The 24530-nt window shown below is 41.2% G+C and overlaps 1 protein-coding gene across 2 annotated transcripts in view; it reads right to left on the reverse strand.

The window, feature by feature from the left end:
* The window catches only part of lrp12 (low density lipoprotein receptor-related protein 12), a 43467-nt gene that overhangs the window by 2200 nt on the left and 16737 nt on the right, over positions 1–24530 (reverse strand). The window contains exons 3-6 of one of the 2 annotated variants that reach the window (XM_052023979.1): positions 22468–22603; positions 12095–12297; positions 8133–9234; positions 3153–3285 (exon numbers count right to left, since the gene is read on the reverse strand). In XM_052023979.1, the coding sequence (XP_051879939.1) occupies positions 3153–3285; positions 8133–9234; positions 12095–12297; positions 22468–22603 (1574 nt within the window). The remainder of the gene's footprint in view (positions 1–3152; positions 3286–8132; positions 9235–12094; positions 12298–22467; positions 22604–24530) is intronic. The other variant, XM_052023980.1, reaches the window with a different exon arrangement.

A 24530-nucleotide genomic window follows, 5' to 3' on the forward strand; every position in this document is an offset into this window, starting at 1 on the left:
AATTAAAATACAACTACAGTAGTTTAAACCAATATTGTAATTACAGTCTAAATAATTAACAGGGAAAACACCTAGAAGTAGATGGCAAATAGAAATGTGTGGCACAGAGGAAGCAACAATATAATCTAACTACTGTAAATGCTGAACTCAATTTGGATAGTTTCCCGATACTCTTAAGTAATTATAATTGTTTCATATTACTTGCTTGTAAGGCTGGAAGTAGCTAAAGATCAAGTTTTTTTCCTCCCAAAGGAAGAATTAAGAAAGGTTTAAGAAGTTATTTTTTGTACACTATCTGACTTGTTGCTGAATCAGAGTACCATACATGTTAACTGAAATACTTGATATACACAGGTTTGTTTTCTGTGTGTGGAGATTAGTCTTTAAAAAAATATTAACTTTCTCCCCCTTTTTCTTTGTTGCAGTTACCTGGCATGCTATGTTGTATTTCTCTCTACCAAACCAGAGTTTGCCATGAGAGATCTTGGGAAATTGCATGCTAAACCCAATTATCATATTCCCATTCCTTCTTACTCCACCATAGGCATCCTGGCTTCTGAAATCTTAACCATTCTGGTGCAATTAAGTGGTGAAGGGAACAAGACCAAAGAAATCACCCAATTTCAATATCTCTACCAGCACCAATACCAGGAGACAGGTGAATGTAGATCCTGAGAAAGCAAAGCAAGGTTGGAATGGGCCAAGTAAAGCACAACAACTTCTATCCAAGTTCCTAACCTGCCTGTGGAGACCTGAACTGCTGCAAGTAAACACTTTGTGACACATTTATTCTTTACTTTGGTTCTGGTTTTGTCTTTTTCCCGGTGATTCAGATCTTGCCCTACACATGATAACTCCAACTCAGGAGTTACATTTCCATTTGGTGAGAGAGATGGGAGCTTTGACCACTTTGTGCTCCTTTCTAATACATTAGGTATAGTTTTAAGGAGAAGCATATGGGTGAAATGGAGACATGCATTCCAGATTTTGGGGAAGCCCAAGCCACGTGAGAATGGTAATTGCCCATACAATCATGGTTATTGCAAAACTCACATCTTTCCACCGTTGGTTTGCTGCGTTAGGAGTACAGTACAATATTGAACCAATTTCATCAATTCCCTCACCCCACAAGGAGTGCTCCAATGCCCTCCAGACTTCAGTGGGCCACAAAATAATATACACCACTCTGTTAAAATGTTTTATACCTGCCCAAATTCAAGCCAGTACCATTTCTATTCATTCCCATTCTTATATATAAAAAAAACAGCATGTTGGTTTTCTCCCCAACAAATGCTTATGAATTTAAATGAAAAGAGCTAGAATGTGATCTGGTATTCACTACTATCCCACCACTAACATGCGTTATGGTCAATCTACACTCTACGATTTCCTTCCATTATGCAATATTATGGCAAACAGCACCCATCTTAGTTGAAAAACATTTCTCCCCCTTGCCAATCATACTAGCCCCCACTCGAGGAACCTTACAGTATCCCTCGATCGGCACTGAACACATTTACTTCCCTATAGCACTTATCTACCCCTGCTTCAAAGTGAGCAGCCATTTGGTCTTTCCCCACACCCAAAACATTTCCAATATTCTAAAATTCCTACCGATATTTCATTTTCTCCCTATTACTTCTCCCATCTACAGCCTTGTTTGGGTCTCAACTGCCGCTCCAGGTTGACTTGATCACTATATTTTCTTCTAGATGTCTGGTGTTCAAAGTGGCAGGAAACTGACTAGATTTATTAGTAATATTGATAGGTTTTAATTTTAAAATAGAATTTGCAACCTACAACATCATCTGAGCTCCTTCCAATGATAGGCGTGTCCAAACCTTAACCAATATCGGGTGTCTGTATGCAGCACAGTGATAGGTTCAAATGTTGGGTATAACATTACAAACCAAATATGTAGTGCTATTCACTTTCCTTTCTGGCCACCATGAGTCAGTTTACAGCTAATTAGGTAACTCTGAAGTATCGTCACTCTTATAATGTAGAAAACACAGCAGTTAATTTGTGTACAAGATTCCACATAAAAAAAATACAATATTCACTGGATAATGTCCGAATAATGCCAGATTACTTCCCTATCTGCACTGGACTGTTAAACCAATTTTCTTTATACTCAGATTTCTGGATGATTTAAACCTGCAACTTGCTGATTCAGAAGGAAAATTAATTTGCATAGGAGTGCAGAAACACTTCGGGTAGATGGCAATGGGACTGATTGGACTGCTCTATTAAAAGCTGGGATAAACATAAATGGCCTCCTCCTGTACTGTAACAATTCTATGATTCCAAGCTACCCGCTAGCATTAGCTCAAAACCATTTTAATTAAACCTGATATCAGGTGGGAGGAGCCAAACCAATGGCCGAAACCAATGTCAATGATCCCTTAGGGTCCTGACGAAGGGTTTCCACTCAAAATATCGACAATTCCTTTCCTCCCACAGATGCTGCTTGACCCACTGAATTCTTCCAGCACATTGCTGCTCAATGAACCCTTTCTGAGAATGTAATAAATTTTCCCGCAGCCAAATCCACCTCCGAAGCCAGGGTTATGCCTATTCAGAATGATCTTGGTGTGCCAATGATTTTTTCCCTCTCAGCCCGATAAACAATTTTATCATGCTGTCAGCATCCTCTTACTCCCAGGTGGGAAACTAAGCATGCTAGCAGAATCAAGCACCAGTTATTGAATTACCAGCATGACCATGCTATGCCCCCAATTCACATGTAAATAAAGCCATTCCTTGATAATTCTCTTGAACCTGACATCCTCCTCTATGCCCTTTCTCAGGACTTATAATCAGGATTCCCTTCATGAGGTTGTAATAATTGGTATAGGTAATCAGCAAAAATACAGCAGCTAAATACATAGTAGTTATGCAAGCATGGATCCAGAAAAAGGAATGACAGTCAGTTCAAGTGATTCTTAATTACACAGCTGATTATGACCATTGGTTTATAACCAAACTGATCTCAATGGTTTTGTGGGAATTACAAATAAGATGATTCATACCATTAGAATCAAAAGGTAGACATTTATAGCCTTAATTTTAATCATGTACATAGACATAACTGAAACAACAGCTTATAGCTGGAATGTGTAAATACAAATAAGAATCAGTTAAGATATTACCTGACTTGATGAACATACAGGGAAATCTTCCACTGGGGGAATCAAGCCTTGTGCAATCAACTGACCATAGGATGGTGGAGCCTCTCTTCGTAGCAGTTCTGCTTCAACTCTTGATAAATGGGTTTCAAAAGACCTTATAAACATGACAGAAAACAAAGAGTTCTTCTCGTAGTGGTACAAAAAGAGTAGCAGTTACAGATAGAGTCAGTTCTCTTTTAAAAAGATCAAATAAGATAACTAGTTTAATTCAAAAACATCAAGTTAGCAGTAAGCGCTTGTTTAAGCAATCAACTGTTAACCCAACAAGCACCCCGCAGCTCCTAGTACGTCTACTGAAATAAAATGTGGATTTTCCCCAAAAGTTACCAATTTTCATTTAAAGGATACTTAAACTTTATACCACCAATCTCCTTTCTTTCAAAATTATGCAAAGTATGTAAATACATTATGCTTTAGAAGCCTTAACTGCATGTTTATTAATGGATTTGAGAGATGGTGGGATGGGATTCCCTCAATGTGAAGAATAGGCAGGACTGAATGGATTTTTGTGTAGTGTACACTTCTCAAAGTAGATTTTCTCCCACATACTACTTTGCACTGATTTATCTGTTTGATACTTCAGACAACCCCTGAGAGGGTAGAAAACAAGCAGCTTAAGACTTGCCAATACATCATTAATATCTATCCATTAATTAAGGCTGGGGATGGGGAGAAAAAAAAAGGAAAAAAATAGCAAGATTCCAAAAGCCAGAGGCTAAAAGCCCATACTCTCAGGAAGGAAGCCACTCTTGAAGGTAATTCCTTTTTAGGCAGTCCCTTGGGATGGAGGATGACTTGCTTTCACGGAACAGTGGATTTATTTTGAGCGAAGGATACATCAGCTACGACGTGATCTAGGAAGAGCAAGGTCTTGGTCCAATAACAAGGAGTTCAAGTCAACTAGAGACCAGGCTCAGCTGCATGGACATTGTGCATGTAAACACTCACACAATTCTAAGTACACACCAATGAACTTTTCCACTCACTTACCATGAACAGACACACAATCATGCACATTTTTACTCAGCTCCCCTCCCCTACCAACCCAGCCCCCAAACCCAACCTATTCCCTCAGTCCCTACATCCAGTGCTTTCCCCTAATTGCCACCCCCTCCCTTGTTCTGGTTCCCCTCCCCGTCACCTCCTTTCTAATTAGCCCATTCCCACTTCCTCTTCTTGATTCCCACTCATTCAACCTCCCTCCCACTGCTCCCCAATTTGTTTGCTTCCCAACTGTCAAATGACATCCCACATCTACACCCGGGTTTAGGAACTGTTCCATCCAAAGCCTACAGCTGAGAACTCCAGGGTCCCTCCTAGAAAACCTCAGGAGAAGTTGCATCTATTCTCCTGGTACTGTCCAATGTTGGCAGATTACAGTCTCCTGTTGGGTCCCAGTGCAAGATTTCCCAAGGGATGGGGACAGATTCAATCTGCATGAGCATCTCATTGGTCACCATTTTCATCCAACTAAAACACCAATGTTGTTTTGCTTATCCTGCCAGTAGATTTGGAGAAAGGTTTTTGTGAAAACTGCACAGGTATCTTTCCAGTGCCTCTTGTGAGTTGTCTAGGTCTCAGAAGCATACAGGAGGGTAGGGATCACCTCTGACTTGGAGATCATTTATGCCGGCTTTGAGGACAACCTTCAAACCTCTCTTCCTCAGACAGTCAAAGGTTGTGCTGGGGCACTGAAGGGGATGGAGAATTCTATCAATGTCCGCATTGACTGAGAGGTAACTCTGAAGTTATAGGAAGTCTAATTCCGGACTTTTATCATTGGAGGATGGTGTTGTGCAACTGCAGCAGGTTAGTAGATGATTGTTGTTTTGCAGACATGAACTGCAAGGCTCATTTTGTAAGCTTCATTGAGCTAGTCAATAACTTGGAGATACATCTCCAAATATGTGCATACACAAGCATGGTCTGCATATTTTAGGTCAATGATTAGCATTCAGATGACCTTTGTTCTGGACAGGAGCTCACATAGGTTGAATAATTCCCCACTTATCCCATAGATTAGCTCCACTCCAGCACAATGCTTGTTGGAGACGATGTGCAACATGACAGCATGTTAGACTGCAAGGAGCACTGTGGCGCTGACATGGCCTTGCCTAATACCTGACTGCACTGTGATTGGGGCTGGAGATCTTGCATACCATCATGAAACAAACTTTATATACACAAGAAAGAAAATGTGAACAGGAGTTGGCCACCTGGTCCCTCAAGCCTGCCCCTACCATTCATTATGATCATGGCCGATGTGCCCAATGCATCAATGCCTCTTCTGTGCTAGATTCACATAGACCACATTTCCCCAATCTTTCAGAAGTTTACCTACCTCCCCTTTAAATGCCTCTGGTGATCTATCCTCTGCAACCCTCTAGGGTACAGAATTCTAGAGATTTAGCACTCTGTGAGAAGAAATTCTCATGGACCTACTACCCTGTTATCTTATAACAATGTCCCCCCCATCAAGACTCTCCCACCAATAGAAATATCACATCATCTTCCTTGTTGTCATATCCCCTTAGGATTTTGTGTTTCAATAAGATTACTCCCCATTCTTTTAAAATACAAAGAATACAAGAAAAGTCTAACTTTTTTTTATTTAAAAGCTGTTCCCGACAGGACAAGCTCTTCAATCCAGGAATTAGCATACTGAATCTCTTCCAAACTGCTTCCAATGCTTGTATAGTCAAATTTTAATAATCCAGGATCTGATTATTTTGAAATCCTGATTATTTGGCATCTAGTTCAATCATTAGTTGAATAAGTCCTCATCATCCACTGATCCATCATGCTCCCTTTAAACTCACTGATATGCAAAAAAACCATGCAACAAGCAACATCCAATAGTTTGGAAAATCTGCTAATCCGACACCAAAGTCATGACAGTGCCATTTTAATCGGAGTTTTACTGTACATCCTTTCTCAAGAGGACCAAAGCTGTACACAGTGCTCCTGGTGTGGCCTCAACAACACCCTGTACAACTGCAACAATTACTTCTCTATTATTAAAATTTCAAGCACCTGCCATTTGCCTTCTCAGTTATTTTTTGGATCTTATTGCACAAGAATATCAAGCTTGCTCTGTACTTAGCAGCACATCCTTCCACCTATTTTTGTATCATCTCAGACATGGTTACCTTTCGATCTGATTCATCTTCAAAGGCATAAATATCAATAGTGAATAATTGAGGGCCAAAGACTATTCTTGGAACACTGCCATTGTCATTTTTCCCAGTCTGAAGACCCATTTATTCTGACTTCATCATCTATGTGATAATGTGAAACAATATTTTGTGCACCAGCCTTTCATGTAGCAACCTTTTGAATGCTTTCTGAAAATCCAAATGCACTACATCTCTAACTCAGCTTGTTATATCCTCAACGAACTCTAGCAAACAGAAACTGAGTTCTGCAGACAGCCAAATTTGTGAAGGACACTTCACATTTCCTTCAATTGACAAAGTCAAAGACTCATAGGGTCAAGAAAGGCCACCCAGAATGGTTGATCTACTCCCTGTAGAGACGTCATCTGGTGAAAATCACATCCATTGTGCCTCTAGATGGATGGAATCCACAATGCAATTTGGAAAGCAGTCTTTGGCCATCTGGAGGAAGCAGTTTAGGAAAGCCAGGTGGCTTATTGCTTTCCTTGTGGCAGACAGAGGAGAGACCCCTCTGTAGTAACAACTAATTTATCTCCTTTCCTGAAGGAGGAGATGATTATGGCATTTCTAAGATCCCCTAGCATATCTTCCTCTTCCCAAATGCAGGAGATGGGAGTTGTGAATTTGTCAATTAATTTCCTCTCCAGGTTTTAGGACTTCACCTGCTCTCAAGGCCTTAAAGTTTTTAGTCGACACGTTTTTAAGCGACAGCCTTTGACATTTTGCCAGTTAGGATTGGCAGCAAGGCTGGACCTGATAGTTTGCTGGAAACAGGAGCCAAGGTTGCTCACTCCAAAAGACAGAGTAACAGTTGAGGAATTCTTTGAAGCATTCATTCAGTGGGTGTTGACTACCCATTGGTCCTTGATAAGTTCACCTCTATTTTTGGCCCTCCTTCAAGTGGGTACTGAGATATTAAGACTATAGATGGCTTGACAGCGCTGAAAGACCCTCAAAAGTGTTTACATTGTTGACCCGAGTGAACCACAATAGGCAAAAGATGGCCAGTTCAAAGTACAAGCTGCTCGGCACATTACTTTCTGGAAGGGTAATCCAGAAGAGGACCACCACCTTCATAGCTGGGTTTCATCATCAATAATGAACTAATCCAGCATCTCAGTGATTGCCCCTGGGGGATAAGTGAATGCCTAATGACCTACCAGCTCACCCGAAAACAGAACTAGCAGTCATCAACACATACCCCACCCCCCACTACAATCCTAGAAGCTACAGATGAGGCGGAGGACTTTGGGGTTGGGGGGGGGGGGGGGGGGGGTGTGTGTGGGTGGAAATACCTTGGCCTGTATCCCAGTGGGTTAGAAAAGATAAAACTCTTGGGCAAGGCACGATCAGGAGGAGGGAGGAGTAGGGAAAGTTAACACAAGCACAGGTATAATAATAATAACAACAACAATAATGTACTTCAAGATGATTGCATGACTATACTTGTTAATCCAGCAAGTTCTTGATATGTGCCACACAAAGCCCCACACACATGCCCCACACAAAGTAAAGATCCAACAAATAACATTTCTGGTCTTGAGGGATCAAAGCCCAATTTCCTCTTCGAATTCTTGTTCCGATTATAAAACAATCCCACCAAAATACTTAAAACAGGTCAGATAGGAAGATGCTTCACTCTTCATTCTAATGCAGGCACAGAAGTATCTGAAAAGGTTTCTTCAGATTATATGAAATAATTGTGTCTGAAGTGCAAGGACTGTAAACTAATATTGTATCATAATTCCAAACACTCAGAACTTACCTGCGTTCAAACATTCTGAGAGAGTATAGTTTGCAGGTACATCCTAGAGCAATCACAAGCAGTAGCCCACAGATTAAGCTTCCAATGACTGCTGCAGTTATAACTCTGGTGGGTACAATCACAGGACAGTTTTCTTCATCACTGCCATCACCACAGTCATCCTGTGCATCACACACCCAGCTCTCAAAGACACAGCGGTTATTCTTGCAGTGAAAGTTACCAGGTTGGCAAAAGAAACAGTTCTTCTCATCCGAGCCATTTGGGCAATGATTCTGGTAGTTGCAACGGTCAGCCAGAGGGTAGCATACACCACTGCGGGAACAGGGGAACTCGTCCTTTTGGCATGAGCTGCAGTTGCGTTCATCTCGTCCATTTGGGCAGTGCCAATAACCATCACAGCGCTGTTGCTCAAAGTAGCAACCCCAATTGCCACCACAAGGGATTTCCCATGGAAGACAAAATCCCTCAACTTGGTAGGTGGCATTAAAACCTCTAGCTGCATTCACTTTGTCAGCATGGAAATGTACCCGTACTTGACCCGAAGAAGAGATGACAGTTATTGGTGTCCGGGAATCAAAAGGCGTTAAGACACGAAGCAATTTGTGTGAATTTTCCTCCAGACCATCATACACTTTGATATAATCCCCATAGCCAATGCCATCCAGCTTTAAGTCAGTGATGCGCAAAATGATTTTGCGTCGGTCTCCCGTATCTATTAGCCATGTGCAGTTGCTTCCAGGTGGATAAAAGGCAGGATAATTTGGAGAATTAAATGTGCCATAAAAGTTTCTCAGCCATTCACCACAACTTGGGGCATCACAATCTATTTCATCTTCCAAATCAAGGCAGTCAATATTTCCATCACATCGCAAGGACTCAGGTAAACATGTATAAGCTGCTGTATATCGGGAAAGGCACTGGAACTGGTCATAAGTACAAGGCTGAAATGGAAAATCAGTAGGAGGCATTGACCGCTCACAAAATTCTTCATCAGAATTGTCTCCACACTCATCCATGGTATTGCACTTCCAAGTATCGAAGATACATTTTCCATTGTTGCAGTGGAACTGGTCCCAATCACAGCTTGCCTCCACAGACTTTCCTGAAAATACAATTAAGTCACAATGTGAAAAGCAAGTAGCTGGACAAAGAAATCTCAAAAAATATTTCTTATTACTATTTCCTAAGAATTCTCAGCAGCAGTTACAGAAGAGAGAGGCTTACATTTATTTAACCCTTCTCACAATTTTAGGACAGCCCAAAGCATTCTATAGTTAATGAAGCACTTTTATATATGCACTCATTTTTACCTTGTAGGAAGCACGACATACACAAGGTAAAGCTTTAAGCCTGACAAATTAACAAATTTTACAAATCTCCTCAAAAATAGCAGTCACTCCAACCACTCAAAAGGCAATTTGTGCTTTTAGTTCAGCATAATGGTTAGGACAAAGGATGTGATTTAAGGTGGAACACAAGACATTAAGAAATGGGTTATCCAAGGAAGTATTATTCTGATTCTTTGCTGGCAAAAAATAATCAAGGACCAGGAGAAATAACAACTGCAGGTTAAAGATACATCCATGCACATTCACTCTTATTTTCTAATAGCAGGTACACCCATCTTTCTATAACAGTTTCATCTTCTTGTGGCATGCACCCCTGTATTTAATGGGGCAAGACAAGGACCTAGCTTGTGGACATAATGAACGTAACCAATTACTGGCAGGCAGGCACTGTTCGAGAATGGTGCACAAGATTTCTTCACAACCTCAGACAGGAAAATTATGGAAGCCAATACATGCCACATTCTGCTAGCCCTCTACTTGGCTGTCACTGGACTTCCTCCCTGATGGAATGCTCTGAAGTTTCATTGCAAAAATACTGCTATTCTACACTGCAAGTACTTTTTAGATCTCAGTGACACCGAAACAATGGGGAAAAAAACATAGGACAAGGACATGCATTTCTACAGCCCATTATGGGGCTTGATGATCATTGCCCAAGGAAAATCTTCAGTCTTTATGTATTTGTGAACTTCTGAGCACCTCCCAACTTCATAAATGAGCAAACCAATCTGTTCATTAATTGGCAATAGTATGGACCATGATGAATTAATGTGATGTACTATCACATGACATGCAACTGTCACTTTAATACAAATCACAGAATCATAGAACAGTACAGCACAATACAGGCCCTTCAGCCCACAATGTTGTGCCGACCTTTAAACCTCACCTAAGACTATTTAACTCCTTCCTCCCACACATCCCTCTATTTTAAATTCCTCCATATGCTTATCTAGCAATCTCTTGAATTTGACCAATGTACCTGCCTCCACCACCACCCCAGGCAGCACATTCCATGCCCCAACCAGCCTCTGAATAAAAAAAAATCTTCCTCTGATATCTCCCTTGAACTTCCCACCCATTACTTTCAAGCCATGCCCTCTTGTATTGAGCACTGGTGCCCTGGGAAAGGTGCTGGCTGTCTATCTATTCCTCTTAATATTTTGTACACCTCTATCCCTACCACCTCTAACACTTTCAGCAATTGCTACTTCTGCCTTTGCAATCTGAATATAGTTTTCCGTAACAAATCAATCTGTAGACAGAGTACTGCGGTGTCATGTTTCAGGGATAAAGATTCCATCCCTTACGCTGCTGCTGTATGTGTGTTGGGGGTGGGAGCAAGGTGGGGGGGTTCTGGTTTTTTCTGTGACCACATGGGTTTCCATCCGCTGCTCCAGTTTCCTCTCACATTACAAAGACATTCTCAGCTTTTGTAAATTACCTCTCAGTGTAGATTCATGGCAAAAAGAATCACAAGAGAGTTCACGGACATCTGTGAGAGAGAATAACTTAAATGGATACAAGGAAATAGAGGGGATCGTTGCCCTGGGAGTCACCATGGACCCCAATGTCTGAAAGGACACGCTCAGTGTTATTATGTTGAGAGAGGAAAGTGGGGCATAGTTTGGAGTGACTATGGGACACAGGGTGGAGTGGTGTGGAGCAGAGTAAGGAAAGCATTTCCTTAAATGCTTAAAGGAAAGATTAAGGAAGCATTTCCTTAAATGCACATGGCCATGCAATATTACATAATTGAAGATGATAAACTATATTCTCTGACAGTGATCTGAGATGCAAGAGCGCAACATTACATAATTGAAGATGATAAACTATATTCTCTGACAGTGATCTGAGATGCAAGAGCGCAACATCTCCAAATTTACCAAAAGACATCTCGAACTCCAGCCTCCTCCAACAACACGATAAATCCATAAGAAAACATCAGAGTCCATCAATAGCAGCATCTTCAGAACAAACTTTGGTGCAGATGCATGAAATAGAAATAACAGGGCAGATAACCATAAATTTGGTTATGGAGGGAATTCCAGAATGTAAGGACATTGGCAGCTTAAGTCACAGCCATCATGGTTAGCAAAAATCAGAATGCTCAAGCAATCAGATTTGGAGGAGCACAGAGATATTAGAGAGTTATAGGACTGCAGGAGGTTACAGAGAAGAGGATTAGACATAAGTGTAAGAAAATTTAAAATGGAGACATTGTTTAAACCAAAGCTAATCTAACTCAGTATACAAATGGGTTTATGGACAGAGCTAGGGCACAGGCAGCAGTTTTGAATGGTTTCAAATTTATGCAAGATAGAATGTGGGAGACAGGCCAGAAGTTTACTAAAAATGTGAAGTCTAGAAGCAGAGGGATGAATGAGTTTGCAGAGTCAGGGTCAGACAGCGTTCCAGGAAGGTGACAAGAGATCAAGCATATGGCCTCAACTTCCTGTGTCATCCACAAGACAATTAAAATTGGGGATCTGCAAAAGACCCAAACTGAAACATCTCAGAGACATTGGTGGACTGTATGACTGGAAGTGATCAAATAAGGCTGAAAAATAGCCTACATTCACTTTTCAAAAGACATACCAATTCTATACATACCTATGACATAAGAGAGCCTGAAGCCTTTTCCAGTATAGCTGTCATCTGAATGAAACTCAATCCAGACATGGCTTTTTGAAGAAATAAATGGTGCTGGAATGGAAGAACCACACATTCGTGTTCCTTCGATGCTTTTACGGGTTCCTATAGTTAGCCAGTCTGAACTACACCAAGCTGAGGTCTGTACATCAAATTCCTGAAAACTATGATAGAAAAATTCAATAGTTATTTTTATGAGCAACACCACAAAACAGATCTGTGATTAAAATCGTTTATTTTATTATCAGAATTAGTAAACATCAGATGAATGGTTAAAAAGCTTGAACACGATTCCATGGGAATATTAGAAGCAGAATCCTGGTTAATACTCCTCCCTCAGCAAACAGATAGTGATTTATCTGGGCAGTTATTTATTTCCCATTTGTATGACTTCCTTTTATAGCTTGGTTTATATTTGCTTACAGAGGAAGTGACTTTATTTGAAAAGCAATAGAATTGTTATGAACTTGGTTTTACCATTGTTTGGATACAAAGTGCTCTGCAAATGCAAGGGTTGGCTATATTCTTTAGTTTCTGAAAACAGTCATAGGGATTACAATGAAGACACATGCCCTATTCACACATTTTCAACATGTTTAGTATTCAGATAAGTCCAACAATGTGCTAATTAATTGAATGCATCAGTATGTAACCAATATTGCAAGTGTCTAGCTGAAGTTAAGGCTAGCCTGGGTTGCTTAAAGCTCACCTGTACCTCCTTCAGGAGTGAGAAGTAATGGTTTAATTGCTGCAACAGGTGCTGGCAACTGTGCATGAACTGAAGAAATGAATCAGGCTAATGAAACACTAAAGGATGGCACAACATAGAACTAATTAGAGTACTAGATTTAGAGGCTCAACACTTGTGACCATGGAATTCATTTTCACACCTCTGCTACTTTACCAGTGCTTTTGTCATTGCCTGTCATTCAGCCAACCCAGACTGTTGTCACTTATGGTCATATGATGGTGTCCACAGTCAGGCCATCTTTGCCCAGAGCTGGTTGAGATAGTTCATGATGATCTGCAGTGTTCTCCACTGAAATTAAGCAGCCTTCCATCAGGCATTTGCAGCAACTGCAACAGCACATATAGGAGTACTGGTACAGGTATAGGTACAAAGAAGATGAGCACAAGGTCCACTAGTGAACAATGCATTAGTATTAAATATTAAATTAACATGCAACAGGGCATGATTTTATTTACAAATTTGATGTGAAAGATTTATTTTGTGGGTGGCTTTTACATCTGCATTGTGGCAGAGGGAAGAAAATGAAAATGAAATTTGGTGAACCGTAACACAATAAGATCAGTTTAAAAAAAAAGCATAGCCTGGGTATAAAAAGGCTGTGATGTTCTCCTAGCTCCTCCCTCTTCCTGCTATTCCTCTTCAGCTACTTGCAGAACAGACATCCTGTCCTGAAGGAAGGTTCAACAGCAAAGATAGATATCCGATTTTCAGAATTCTGCGGTGCTCAAGACTTGTCTGAGCAGCAGAAACATTATTTGAGCGCATCAGTTGTCTGTTCCATCAGATTTCATATGACAACACTGTATGCACACCATGCACCTGTGTGCTACTTGTGCATTGGAGTCATCAATGAATAGATCTATTGTCCACCAGTGTATAATAGGTTTTGGTTTGTCATCATGCTTGAAATGCAGCTCACACAACAGGCCTTCAGAAACTGAAGGTGTCTGACATGATGCTAGGATTCCAGGTATTGACACTGCCTTTGGTCATATATAGAGTCATAGACTCAGAGTAAAACTGCATGAAAACAGTCCCTTCAGCCCAACTCGTCCATGCTGACCTAGGTGGCTACCTGAACTCATCCCATTTGCCTGCCCTTGGCCCATATCCCATCCATGTTCAAAGGTTCATTTGGGATGTTCAGGGATAAGATCCCTTTCAGTTCCAGAACAGAGCAAAGTTGACACGTAGCTTCAAAGCCAAACACAATTAGCACTTTGCTCCTCGAATTAAAGGAAACCTCCAATTCCCTTAATATCCAAAAGTCTATTGATCCTGGTAAAAGATTCAGGAGCCCAAGGGCACGTACCACCAGACTTAAGGACAGCTTCTACCCCACTATGATAAGACTATTTTTTTTCTTCTAACAGTTCGGGGATAGCGGGGAGAGACTGCACAGGTGCATGATGTCAGTCGGGGGAAAAGTCAGATCTAAGATGTAGAGAGGCTTTGAGGAAGGACAAGCAGGGTATAGGGTATAAAAGTAGAAAGGTGGATAGGCTAAAGTGCATTTACTTAAATGCAAGTATCATCAGGAATAAGGGTGATGAACTGAGAGCTTGGATAAGTACACGGGACTATGATATTGTGGCTCTTGCAGAGACTTGGCTGTCACCAGGGCAGGAATAGATATTGAATATTCCTAGTTTTCAGTGTTTTAAAAGGGATTGGGGGGGGGGGGGGCTGAAAAGGAGGAGCAGCAGGAGTGACGTTACTGGTCAGGGACACTATTACTGCTGCAGGAAGGGTGGATAATGTAGAAGGATCCTCTCTAGAGTCAGTACGGGTGGAAGTTAGGAACAAAAAAAGGAGCAGTTACTCTACTGGAAGTTTTCTATAGGCCCCTAGGTAGCAGCAGGGATACTGAGGAAGGAGATTGGGAGGCAGATTTTGGAAAGGTGCAAGAATAACAGGGTTGTTATCATGGGAGACTTCAACCTCCCAAATATTGATTGGCACCTGCTTAGTACCAAAGGTTTAGACAGGGCAGAGTTTGCTAAGTGTCCAGGACGGATTCCTGTCACAGTATGTTGACAGGCCGACTAGAGGGAATGCCATATTAGATCTAGTATTACGTAATGAACCGGGTCAGGTGACAGATCTCTCTGTGAGTGAGCATCTGGGGGACAGTGACCACCGCTCCCTAACCTTTAGCATTGTCATGGACAAGGATAGGAGCAGAGAGGACAGGAAGATATTTAATTGGAGAAGGGCAAATTATGAGGCTATAAGGCTAGAACTTGCAAGAGTAAATTGGGATGACACTTTTGAAGGGAAATGTACTATGGGGATGTGGTTGTTGTTCAGGGATATCTTGCAGGATGTTAGGGATAAATTTGTCCCAGTGAGGAAGGGAAAGAATGGCAGGATGAAGGAACCATGGGCAACAAGAGAGGTGGAACAACTAGTTAGGAGGAAGAAAGCAGCATACATAAGGTGTAGGCAGCAAGGATCAGATAGGGCTCATGAGGAATATAGGGTAGCAAGGAAGGAACTTAAGAAGGGGCTGAGGAGAGCAAGAAGGCGACATGAAAAGGCCTTGGTGAGTAGGGTAAAGGAAAATCCCAAGGCTTTTTTCACTTATGTGAAGAGCAGAAGGATGACGAGAGTAAAGGTAGGACCAATTAGAGATAAAGGTGGGAAGATGTGCCTGGAGCTGTGGAAGTGGGTGAGGTTCTCAATGAATACTTCTCTTCAGTATTCACCAAGGAGAGGGGTCTTGATGATGCTGAGGACAGTGTTGGTAAGGTTAATGTTCTAGAACATGTAGATATCAAGAGAGAGGATGTGTTGGAGCCATTAGAAAATATTAGGACAGGTAAGTCCCCGGGGCCTGACTGAATATTCCCCAGGCCGCTCCGCAAGGCGAGGGAGGAGATTGCTGAACCGTTGGCTAGGATCTTTGAGTCCTCGTTGTCCAAGGGAATGGTACCAGAGGATTGGAAGCTGGCAAATGTTGTCCCTTTATTCAAAAAAGTTAAAGTGTGCCTTATGTCTGTGGTGGGCAAGCTGTTGGAAAGGATTCTTAGAGATAGGATCTACGAGCATTTACAGAATCATGGACTGATTAGGGACAGCCAACATGGCTTTATGAAGGGAAGATCACGTCTCACAAGCCTGATAGGATTCTTTGAGGTGACCAGGAAGATTGATGAGGGTAGTGCAGTAGATGTGGTCTACAAGGATTTTAGTAAGGCGTTTGACAAGGTTCCATATGGTAGGCTTCTTCAGAAGGTCAGAGGGCATGGGATCCAGGGAGACTTGGCCATGTGGATTCAAAATTGGCTTGCCTGTAGAAAGCAGAGGGTTGTGGTGGAGGGAGTGCATTCAGATTGGAGGGCTGTGACTAGCAGTGTCCCACAAGGATTGTTTCTGGGACCTCTACTTTTCGTGATTTTTATTAATGATTTGGATGAGGGGGTAGAAGAGTGGGTTAGCAAGTTTGCAGACGACACAAAGGTCAGTGATGTTGTGGATAGTGTGGAGGACTGTTGAAGATTGCAGAGGGATATTGATAGGATGCAGAGCTGGGCTGAGAAGTAGCAGATGGAGTTCAATCCGGAGAAGTGCGAGGTGGTACACTTTGGAAGGACAAACTCCAAAAACAAGGTTAATGACAGGATTCTGGGTAGTGTGGAGGAGCAGAGGGATCTGGGGGTTCATATCCACAGATCACTGAAAGTTGCCTCACAGGTGGAGAGGGTAGTTATACAAGTGAGAATAATAAACCAATACCAAAATACTCAATAAAAGCTTCCTTTGGCCTCTAGGGTAGAATTCCAAACAATCAGTACTCTAGGTAAAGTAATTTCTTCTCACCTCAATGATCCAAGACTTTGACCCCCTGCTTTCTGTCAACCCAGCCAGTAAAAGCATCATCCCTGCATCTATCCTGTCAGGCACTATAAGAATTTAAATGTTTCAATGATCACCTCTTATCCTTCTGGAGATTATAGGCCAAACTGCTTAATCTCTCCTCACAGCACAATCCACTCACCCTGGAATCAACCTGCAGAATCTTTGTTGCACTCCCTCAATTGTAAGCATATCTTTTTCCAGGCAAGGGGACCAGACCTGTATGCAATATTCCTGGAGCAATCTCAGCAGGGCCCTATATAATTACAGCAAAGTGTCTTTACCTTTGCAATCAAATTCTCTTTTAATGAAGGTCAACATACCGTTTGCCTTTCTAATTGCTTACTGTCACCACAGCTTAAGTTTCAGTGATTCATATACAAGGACAAAGAAGTTTCTCTGAACACCAACATTTTTTATCTCTTACCATTTAAAAATATGCTGTCTTTCTATACTTTATATTATAACACAGTATTTCACATTTTTCTAAATAATATTCCATTTGTCAAGTCTTCACACAATCATTTAGTTTGTCTATATTCCATGGAAGCCTCCTGGCATGTTCCCTATAACTCCTACTCCCATCCAGCTTTCTACCATCAAAGTTGGATGTATTACACCCGATCCCTCACTCAAATAATTACTAAGATTATGAACAGTTTGAGAAGCAAAGGACTGCAGATGCTGGAATCTAGCTGAGAAACACTATGATGCTGGAGGAACTCAGCAGGCCAGGAAGCATCAATATTGGGCTTCTCCTTTTCCTATCTTAAGTCTTGAAGAAGGGTTCTGACCTGAAACGTTCACCGCCTGCTTTTCTCCACGGATGCTGCCTGGCCTGCTGAGTTCCTCCAGTGTCATAGTGTTTTTCATTATGAACAACTTGGGTCCCATCACTCATTTCTGCCAGAAAATGACGTGTTTATTCCTACTAGCTTTTAAAAAATCGTTAATCCACATGTTTTTATTATGTTCAATCCTACCTGCACTAACTTTATTTAATAACCTCATAGGATACTTCAAAGGCCTTTGGAAACTCCCATAAAAGCACATCCATTAGGTCTCCCTTATATAATTTGTTGTTATATTATTCTCATCCCTTGAGACACAACGCAAAGATTCAGAAGCTGATTGATGGTCTGACAGGAAAATCCCATTTCCACTAGATGCAATACATCTGCATGAATCAAACCACAACTATGAGCATGTGCCCACATGCATGACAATCAGAAGCAAAGCTCAAACACATCTACTTTGCTTACAGGCAAGAAAACAATCAGCAAGAGAGACATTCCTATATTAACCAAGATTATCATACGCAGCAAATTAACTATTTTAAAGATTATCTTTTCCACTTGCTGTATTCTCCTTCCTTGAAATCTTTACTGGACTTGACCCAAATGTGTCTTACCATTGCTTTGAGGTCCAAAGAAGTGTACAACGTGGTGCTCCTTGTAAAGATAAAATTCATCATCTTGATACTCACCTGCCTCCAATTCTTTCTTCTTGACAATTTTTTTTTGTTGGTTTGAGTCCGTTCTGAGATTCCATACTCAAATTAAGAGCAATGATTCTCCCAGCCCACCGCACCAACCCTCGAGTTTGAGGGAAAAAATGTGAGTGAAAACAGAAGAAAAACTACCCAATCGTGCAGCTCCAGCTTTGCTCAACTGCTTTAATGTTAATTAATTAATGTTTGTTATAAATTCACAATCAGATTAAATTTTTTTTTTAAATGTAGTACAAACACTGTAGGACAAATTGGTTATCAACATGTGCAGAGCAAAAAAAAACTCTACTCTCTTTATTCAGTTTCAGGCAACCTAAATTGTGGTAAAAACCATATACAGAATCAAAAGCTGAAGAGACAAGATTTTCATTTTCCTGTATCACTTCACCACTCCTGTGTCTTCAATTTTTGTGTGATCAGTCTCATGGAAATTCGAAGCTGTTATTCAACAATAAAGAAATGAAGGATATCCACCATTTATTTCTGCATATTTAAAATGCCATTTGCAAAGAACACTGTTACAGCATGCAAGTCATTTGATCTGAATAAATCATCTTCAGGAAACAAATGCATGTTGTGAAATTCAAAAACGAAATCTTACACCACCCATGAGCTCATACTGTATTGAAAGCATAACTGTTTCTAAATGAAAGCATCTATGCATCTTTACTGCAGTAGAAGTTACACTTTACAAACACATACTCCATTTCCTAGAAACCAAAAATATTCACCACCACAATAAAAAAAACTTGTTCAGCTTGTCTGAGTAACAACTCAGAACAAATTAGTGATCACTGTCAACATAAATAGTACAATTTTCATGGAATAAAAAAATAAAAAATTATTTGTATGCTGCTACTCATTACTTATATCATAAAGCAAGGAGTCCTCCTGATATTAAGTGCAAGTCTGAGCAATAGAGACTGACAAGGTCCCATATTCAATTATTAGTTTGCATGAGATCATTAGCAAAATGGTAGTCCAGATGTTGATAACCAGTGTCAATATCAACAGGTTAAATCATTAGGAAAAATAAAAAAAAGCAAGTTTCCCAGTTCTAATCACAACAGCTTCAAAGAATTATAGAAACTTATAGCTGAAGAAAGAGGTATTCAGTCCATTACACTGCACCAGCTCTTTGAAAAAGCTTTCTAATTAGTCCAACTCTACTCCACCCCCCGGTCCTTCAATTTTGTTTCACTTTTAAGTAAATTTTTACTAAATTTCCCATGGGAAGTTACTGCTAACTTTGCTTCCAGCACTTTTGTGCAGTGTGTTTCAAATTACAAGGTAAACTTTTCCTCAACGCACCTGATTCTTTTGCTAATTACTTGCCTACCTGTTACTAACCCATCTGCAAAAGAAAATGGTCTCTACCAAGTTACAATATCAAAAATCATTTTTGAATGCACCGATTAGATCTCCACTTAATTGTCCCTGCTCCAAGAACAACTCCAGCTTATTGTCTCTCCACGTAACCAGTCCCTTTTCCTTGATACCACTGCTGTAAATTGCTTCTAGAGTCACTCCAAGGCTTTGACATCCTTTAATAATGAGCTTTTCTCTGGGGCCTAAACAGTGACTATAAATGGTTTAGCTTGTCTGCAGTACGTGGGAAATGCACATCTGAATGGTTAACAAGATATCAAAAGTATCAATAACTTCATATGGCCAAATAAAAGCGCTAGAGAATTCTGCTCCTCAATTCTGCAAAAGACTCAGAGGTAAATTGATTAAAAGAGAGATATATAATGAGATCAGCAGCAAATGACAAAAATCAGCATTCAAACTCAGTCAATTTTGGAAATGTATTATTTGAGAACAGAAGATTGGCAGCTTTAGTTCAACCATATGTAGTGCTGGGATTACATAAAAGAAACATGAATGGGATTGCTTGGGAACATACCATAAGCAAAGCAAGACAGAGTCAAATAACATGGAAGCAGGCCCTTTGGCTCACTGAGTTTGTACCGACCTTCCAGAAACCAACCTACACTAATCCCATTTTATTCTCCCCAGATTCAACTCCCCTCAAACTTTCCCACCCACTTACACAAGAAGCAATATACAATGGCCAATTAACCTAACCCATGTCTTTGGGATGTGGGAGGAAACCAGAGCACCAAGAAACTAATATGGTCACAGGGAGAACATGCAAATTCCATACAGGCAGAAATGGAGATTAGAATTGAACCCAGATTACTGGAGCTGCACCACTGTGCTGTCCTGCCTAGAGTAATATCTCAGAAAACTGACAGAATCAGTCAAATAACCAAGGAAGAAGCTCAAAGGCATGACTGCAAAATATGACAGTGTTAAAATTGAACAAGCATACAGTGGCATGCAAAAGTTTGGGCACCCCTGGTCAAAATTTCCGTTACTGTGAATAGCTGAGTGAGTCAAAGGTGACCTGATTTCCAAAAGGCATAAAGTTAAAGATGACACATTTCTTTAATATTTTAAGCAAGATTACTTTTTTTTATTTCCATCTTTTACAGTTTCAAAATAAAAAAAGAAAAAGGGCCCAAAGTGAAAGTTTGGGCACCCTGCATGGTCAGTACTTAGTAACACTCCCTTTGGCAAGTATCACAGCTTGTAAACACTTTCTGTAGCCAGCTAAGAGTCTTTCAATTCTTGTTTGGGGGATTTTTGCCCATTCTTCCTTGCAAAAGGCTTCTAGTTCTATGGGATTCTTGGGCTATCTTGCATGCACTGCTCTTTTGAGGTTTATCCACAGATTTTCAATGATATTTAGGTCAGGGGACTGTGATGGCCATGGCAAAACCTTCAGCTTGTGCCTCTTGAGGTAGTCCATTGTGGATTTTGAGGTTGTTTAGGATCGTTATCCTGTTGTAGAAGCCATCCTCTTTTCATCTTCAGCTTTTTTTTTGTTACAGACGGTGTGATGTTTGCTTCCAGAACTTGCTGGTATTTAATAGAATTCATTCTTCCCTCTACCAGTGAAATGTTCCCCGTGCCACTGGCTGCAACACAAGCCCAAAGCATTATCAATCCACCCCCGTACTTAACAGTTGGAGAGGTGTTCTTTTCATAAAATTCTGCACCCTTTTTCCTCCAAACATACCTTTGCTCATTGCGGCCAAAAAGTTCTATTTTAACTTCATCAGTCCACAGGACTTGTTTAGATGTTCCTTTGCAAACTTCTGATGCTGAATTTTGTGGTGAGGACGCAAGAAAGGTTTTCTTCTGATGACTCTTCCATGAAGGTCATATTTGTGCAGGTGTCGCTGCACAGTAGAACAGCGCACCACCACTCCAGAGTCTGCTAAATCTTCCTGAAGGTCTTTTGCAGTCAAACAGGGGTTTTGATTTGCCTTTCTAGCAATCCTACAAGCAGTTCTCTCGGAAAGTTTTCTTGGTCTTCCAGACCTCAACTTGACCTCCACTGTCCCCGTTAACTGCCATTTCTTAATTACATTACGAACTGAGGAAACGGCTACCTGAAAACGTTTTGCTATCTTCTTACAGCCTTCTCCTGCTTTGTGGGCATCATTTATTTTAATTTTCAAAGTGCTAGGCAGCTGCTTAAAGGAGCCCATGGCTGCTGATTGTTGGGACAAGGTTTGAGGAGTCAGGGTATTTATAAAGCTTTGAAATTTACATCACCTGGCCTTTCCTAACGATGACTGTGAACAAGCCATAGCCCTAACAGGCTAATGAAGGTTTGAGACCTTGGTAAAAGTTATCTGAGAGCTCAAATCTCTCGGGGTGCCCAAACTTTTGCATAGTGCTGCTTTCCCTTTTTCACTCTAAAATTGTAGAGAACAAAAATAATACACTGATCTTGCTTAAAATGTTGAAAAGAATGTTTCATCTTTAACTTTATGACTTTTGGAGATCAGCTCATCTTCTACTCACTTAACTATTCACAGTAACAGAAATTTTGACCAGGAGTGCCCAAACTTTTGCATGCCGCTGTAGGTGTGTCCACATTGGAGTATTTTGTCCAGACTGTTGCGATAATTGCAGCAATGATGGCAAGTACTGACACAAGACAAGCACATAATTCGAAGTGCTTCCAGTGAGTTTAATCTCTCAGCATACAGTGTATACGTATCAATGGCATCTATCACCACCTTTTTATTTTTATCAAGCTAAACTTCCAAATGACACTACAAAATACCAGGTCCCGAATTTATGCTGGCTATTACATGCCAAGTAGTCACATACAAATCCCAAATTGATTAAGTTTACCTGATGGTGACGATTTCCTCTCGATTGCCTTGGATATACCAACTGCAGTTAATACTAGCTGGATAGTTAAAAGGCCAACCTGGACTTGTGATTATTCCACTTGGCGCCCTGAGCTGTTCTGGTGCATCACCACAAGCTAAGAAAAAGATAAGTTAGATAATTAATCTGGCTAAGACCAACAATATTGCCCAAATTAAAATGCAATTGTAATATTAAGATAGATACACAAGAGACTGCAGATATTGGAATCTGAAACAAAAAGCAAACTTCTGGAAGAAATCAGCATCTGTGGAAGCAAAGGGATAATCAATGTTTCAGGTTGAGTCCTTGTACTGGGTCTGAGAGTGTAGAGGGAAGATCACCAGTACATAGAAGTGGAACCAGATGAGGGGAAGGTTGAGACAGAGGTTGGTAGGCAATAGATGAAAAAAAATTAGACAGAAAATAAAATTCACCCACATACCCATCTACCTGGCTTTCTTCTCTCTTGGTTCACCTTTCCTATCCCCTCCTGCACCAGTTTCCATCTGCCCATTATCCCTCCCTTATTTCGGTCCACCTATCAGTCTCTGTATCTACCCTTTCCCCCTCCCCTGCTTTATCTGCCTTTTTTTTTCTGGCTCAGAACAAATAAATGCCCATTTAAGAGGGGAAGAACTCCCAATTTTACAACAGCACAGATGTAAAGAGACACATACTGTAAGATAAAGAAAAAGAATGGGTTACAAAGTGAAGTCAGGCAGCATCGCCCACAACAACGCATCCCTCCCTGATGAGCTCAATGCATTCTATGCATGCTTTGAAGAGAAGGGCAATGAAATGCCACCACCCGTCCCGACAGCCTCTTACACACCTGTACCCACAGTCACTGTTGCAGACATCAGATCAGCCTTCCTGAGAGAGTGAACCTGTGGAAGGTGTCTGGCCCAGATGGAGTCCCTGGCCGTGTCCTCGGACCCTGCACAGATTAGCTGGTGGGAGTATTCGCAGACATCTTTAACCTCTTCCTACTCCAATCTGAGGTTCCCATCTGCTTTAAGAATACCACTATCATCTCTAGTATGTGCCTTAATGACTACCGCCCAGTGGCTCAGACCTCCACCATCTTGAAATGCTTCGAGGGGCTGGTCAAGGCACACATCAACTCCAGCCTCCCAGGCAACCTCAACCCACTGCAATTTGCCTACCGCCAAAACAGATCCATGGCAGATGTCATCTCCCTGGCCATACACTCATCTCTGGAACATCTTGTCAAAGAATCCTACCTATTTATTGATTATAGGTTTGCCTTCAATACCATAATTCCAAACAAACTCATCTCCAAACTCCTAGACCCAGGACTCAGCACCTCTCTCTGCAACTGGATACTTGACTTCCTGACCAACAGGCTGCAATCGGTAAAAATAGGCAGCAACACTTCTGCCATGATTATCCTCAACATCGGTGCCCCACAAGGCTTCATCCTCAGCCCCTTACTTTACTCCCTATACATTCACCACTGTGTGGCCAGATTCTGCTCTAACTCCATCTAAAAATTCACAGATGGCACCACCATAGTGGGCCAGATCTCAAACAATGATGAGACAGAGTGCACGAAGGAGATGGAGAGCCTAGTGATATGGTGTCAAGACCACAACCTTTTCCTCAATGTCAGCAAAACAAAAGAACTGGTCATTGACTTCAGGAAGCAGGAATGGAATACATGCCCCCATATGTATCAATGGTGCTCAGGTGGAGATGGTTGAGAGCTTCAAGTTCCTGATGTAAATATCACCAATAGTCTGTCCTGGTCCAACCACATAGATGCAATGGCTAAGAAAGCACACCAGCTACCTACTTCCTCAGAAGGTTAAGGGAATTTAACATGTCCCCATTTGCCCTCACCAAATTTTTATAGATGGACCACAGAAAGCATCTTATCCAGATGCATTGTGGCTTGGTACGGCAACTGCTCTGCCCAAGACCACAACAAACTGCAGAGAGTTGTGAATACAGTCCAGTCTATCACAGCCTAGCCTCCACTCCGTTGACTCTAACTACATTTCCCACTGCCTCAGAAAAGC

This window comes from Pristis pectinata, chromosome 9, assembly GCF_009764475.1.
Source record: "Pristis pectinata isolate sPriPec2 chromosome 9, sPriPec2.1.pri, whole genome shotgun sequence".
In the NCBI taxonomy this organism is placed as follows: Eukaryota; Metazoa; Chordata; class Chondrichthyes; order Rhinopristiformes; family Pristidae; genus Pristis; species Pristis pectinata.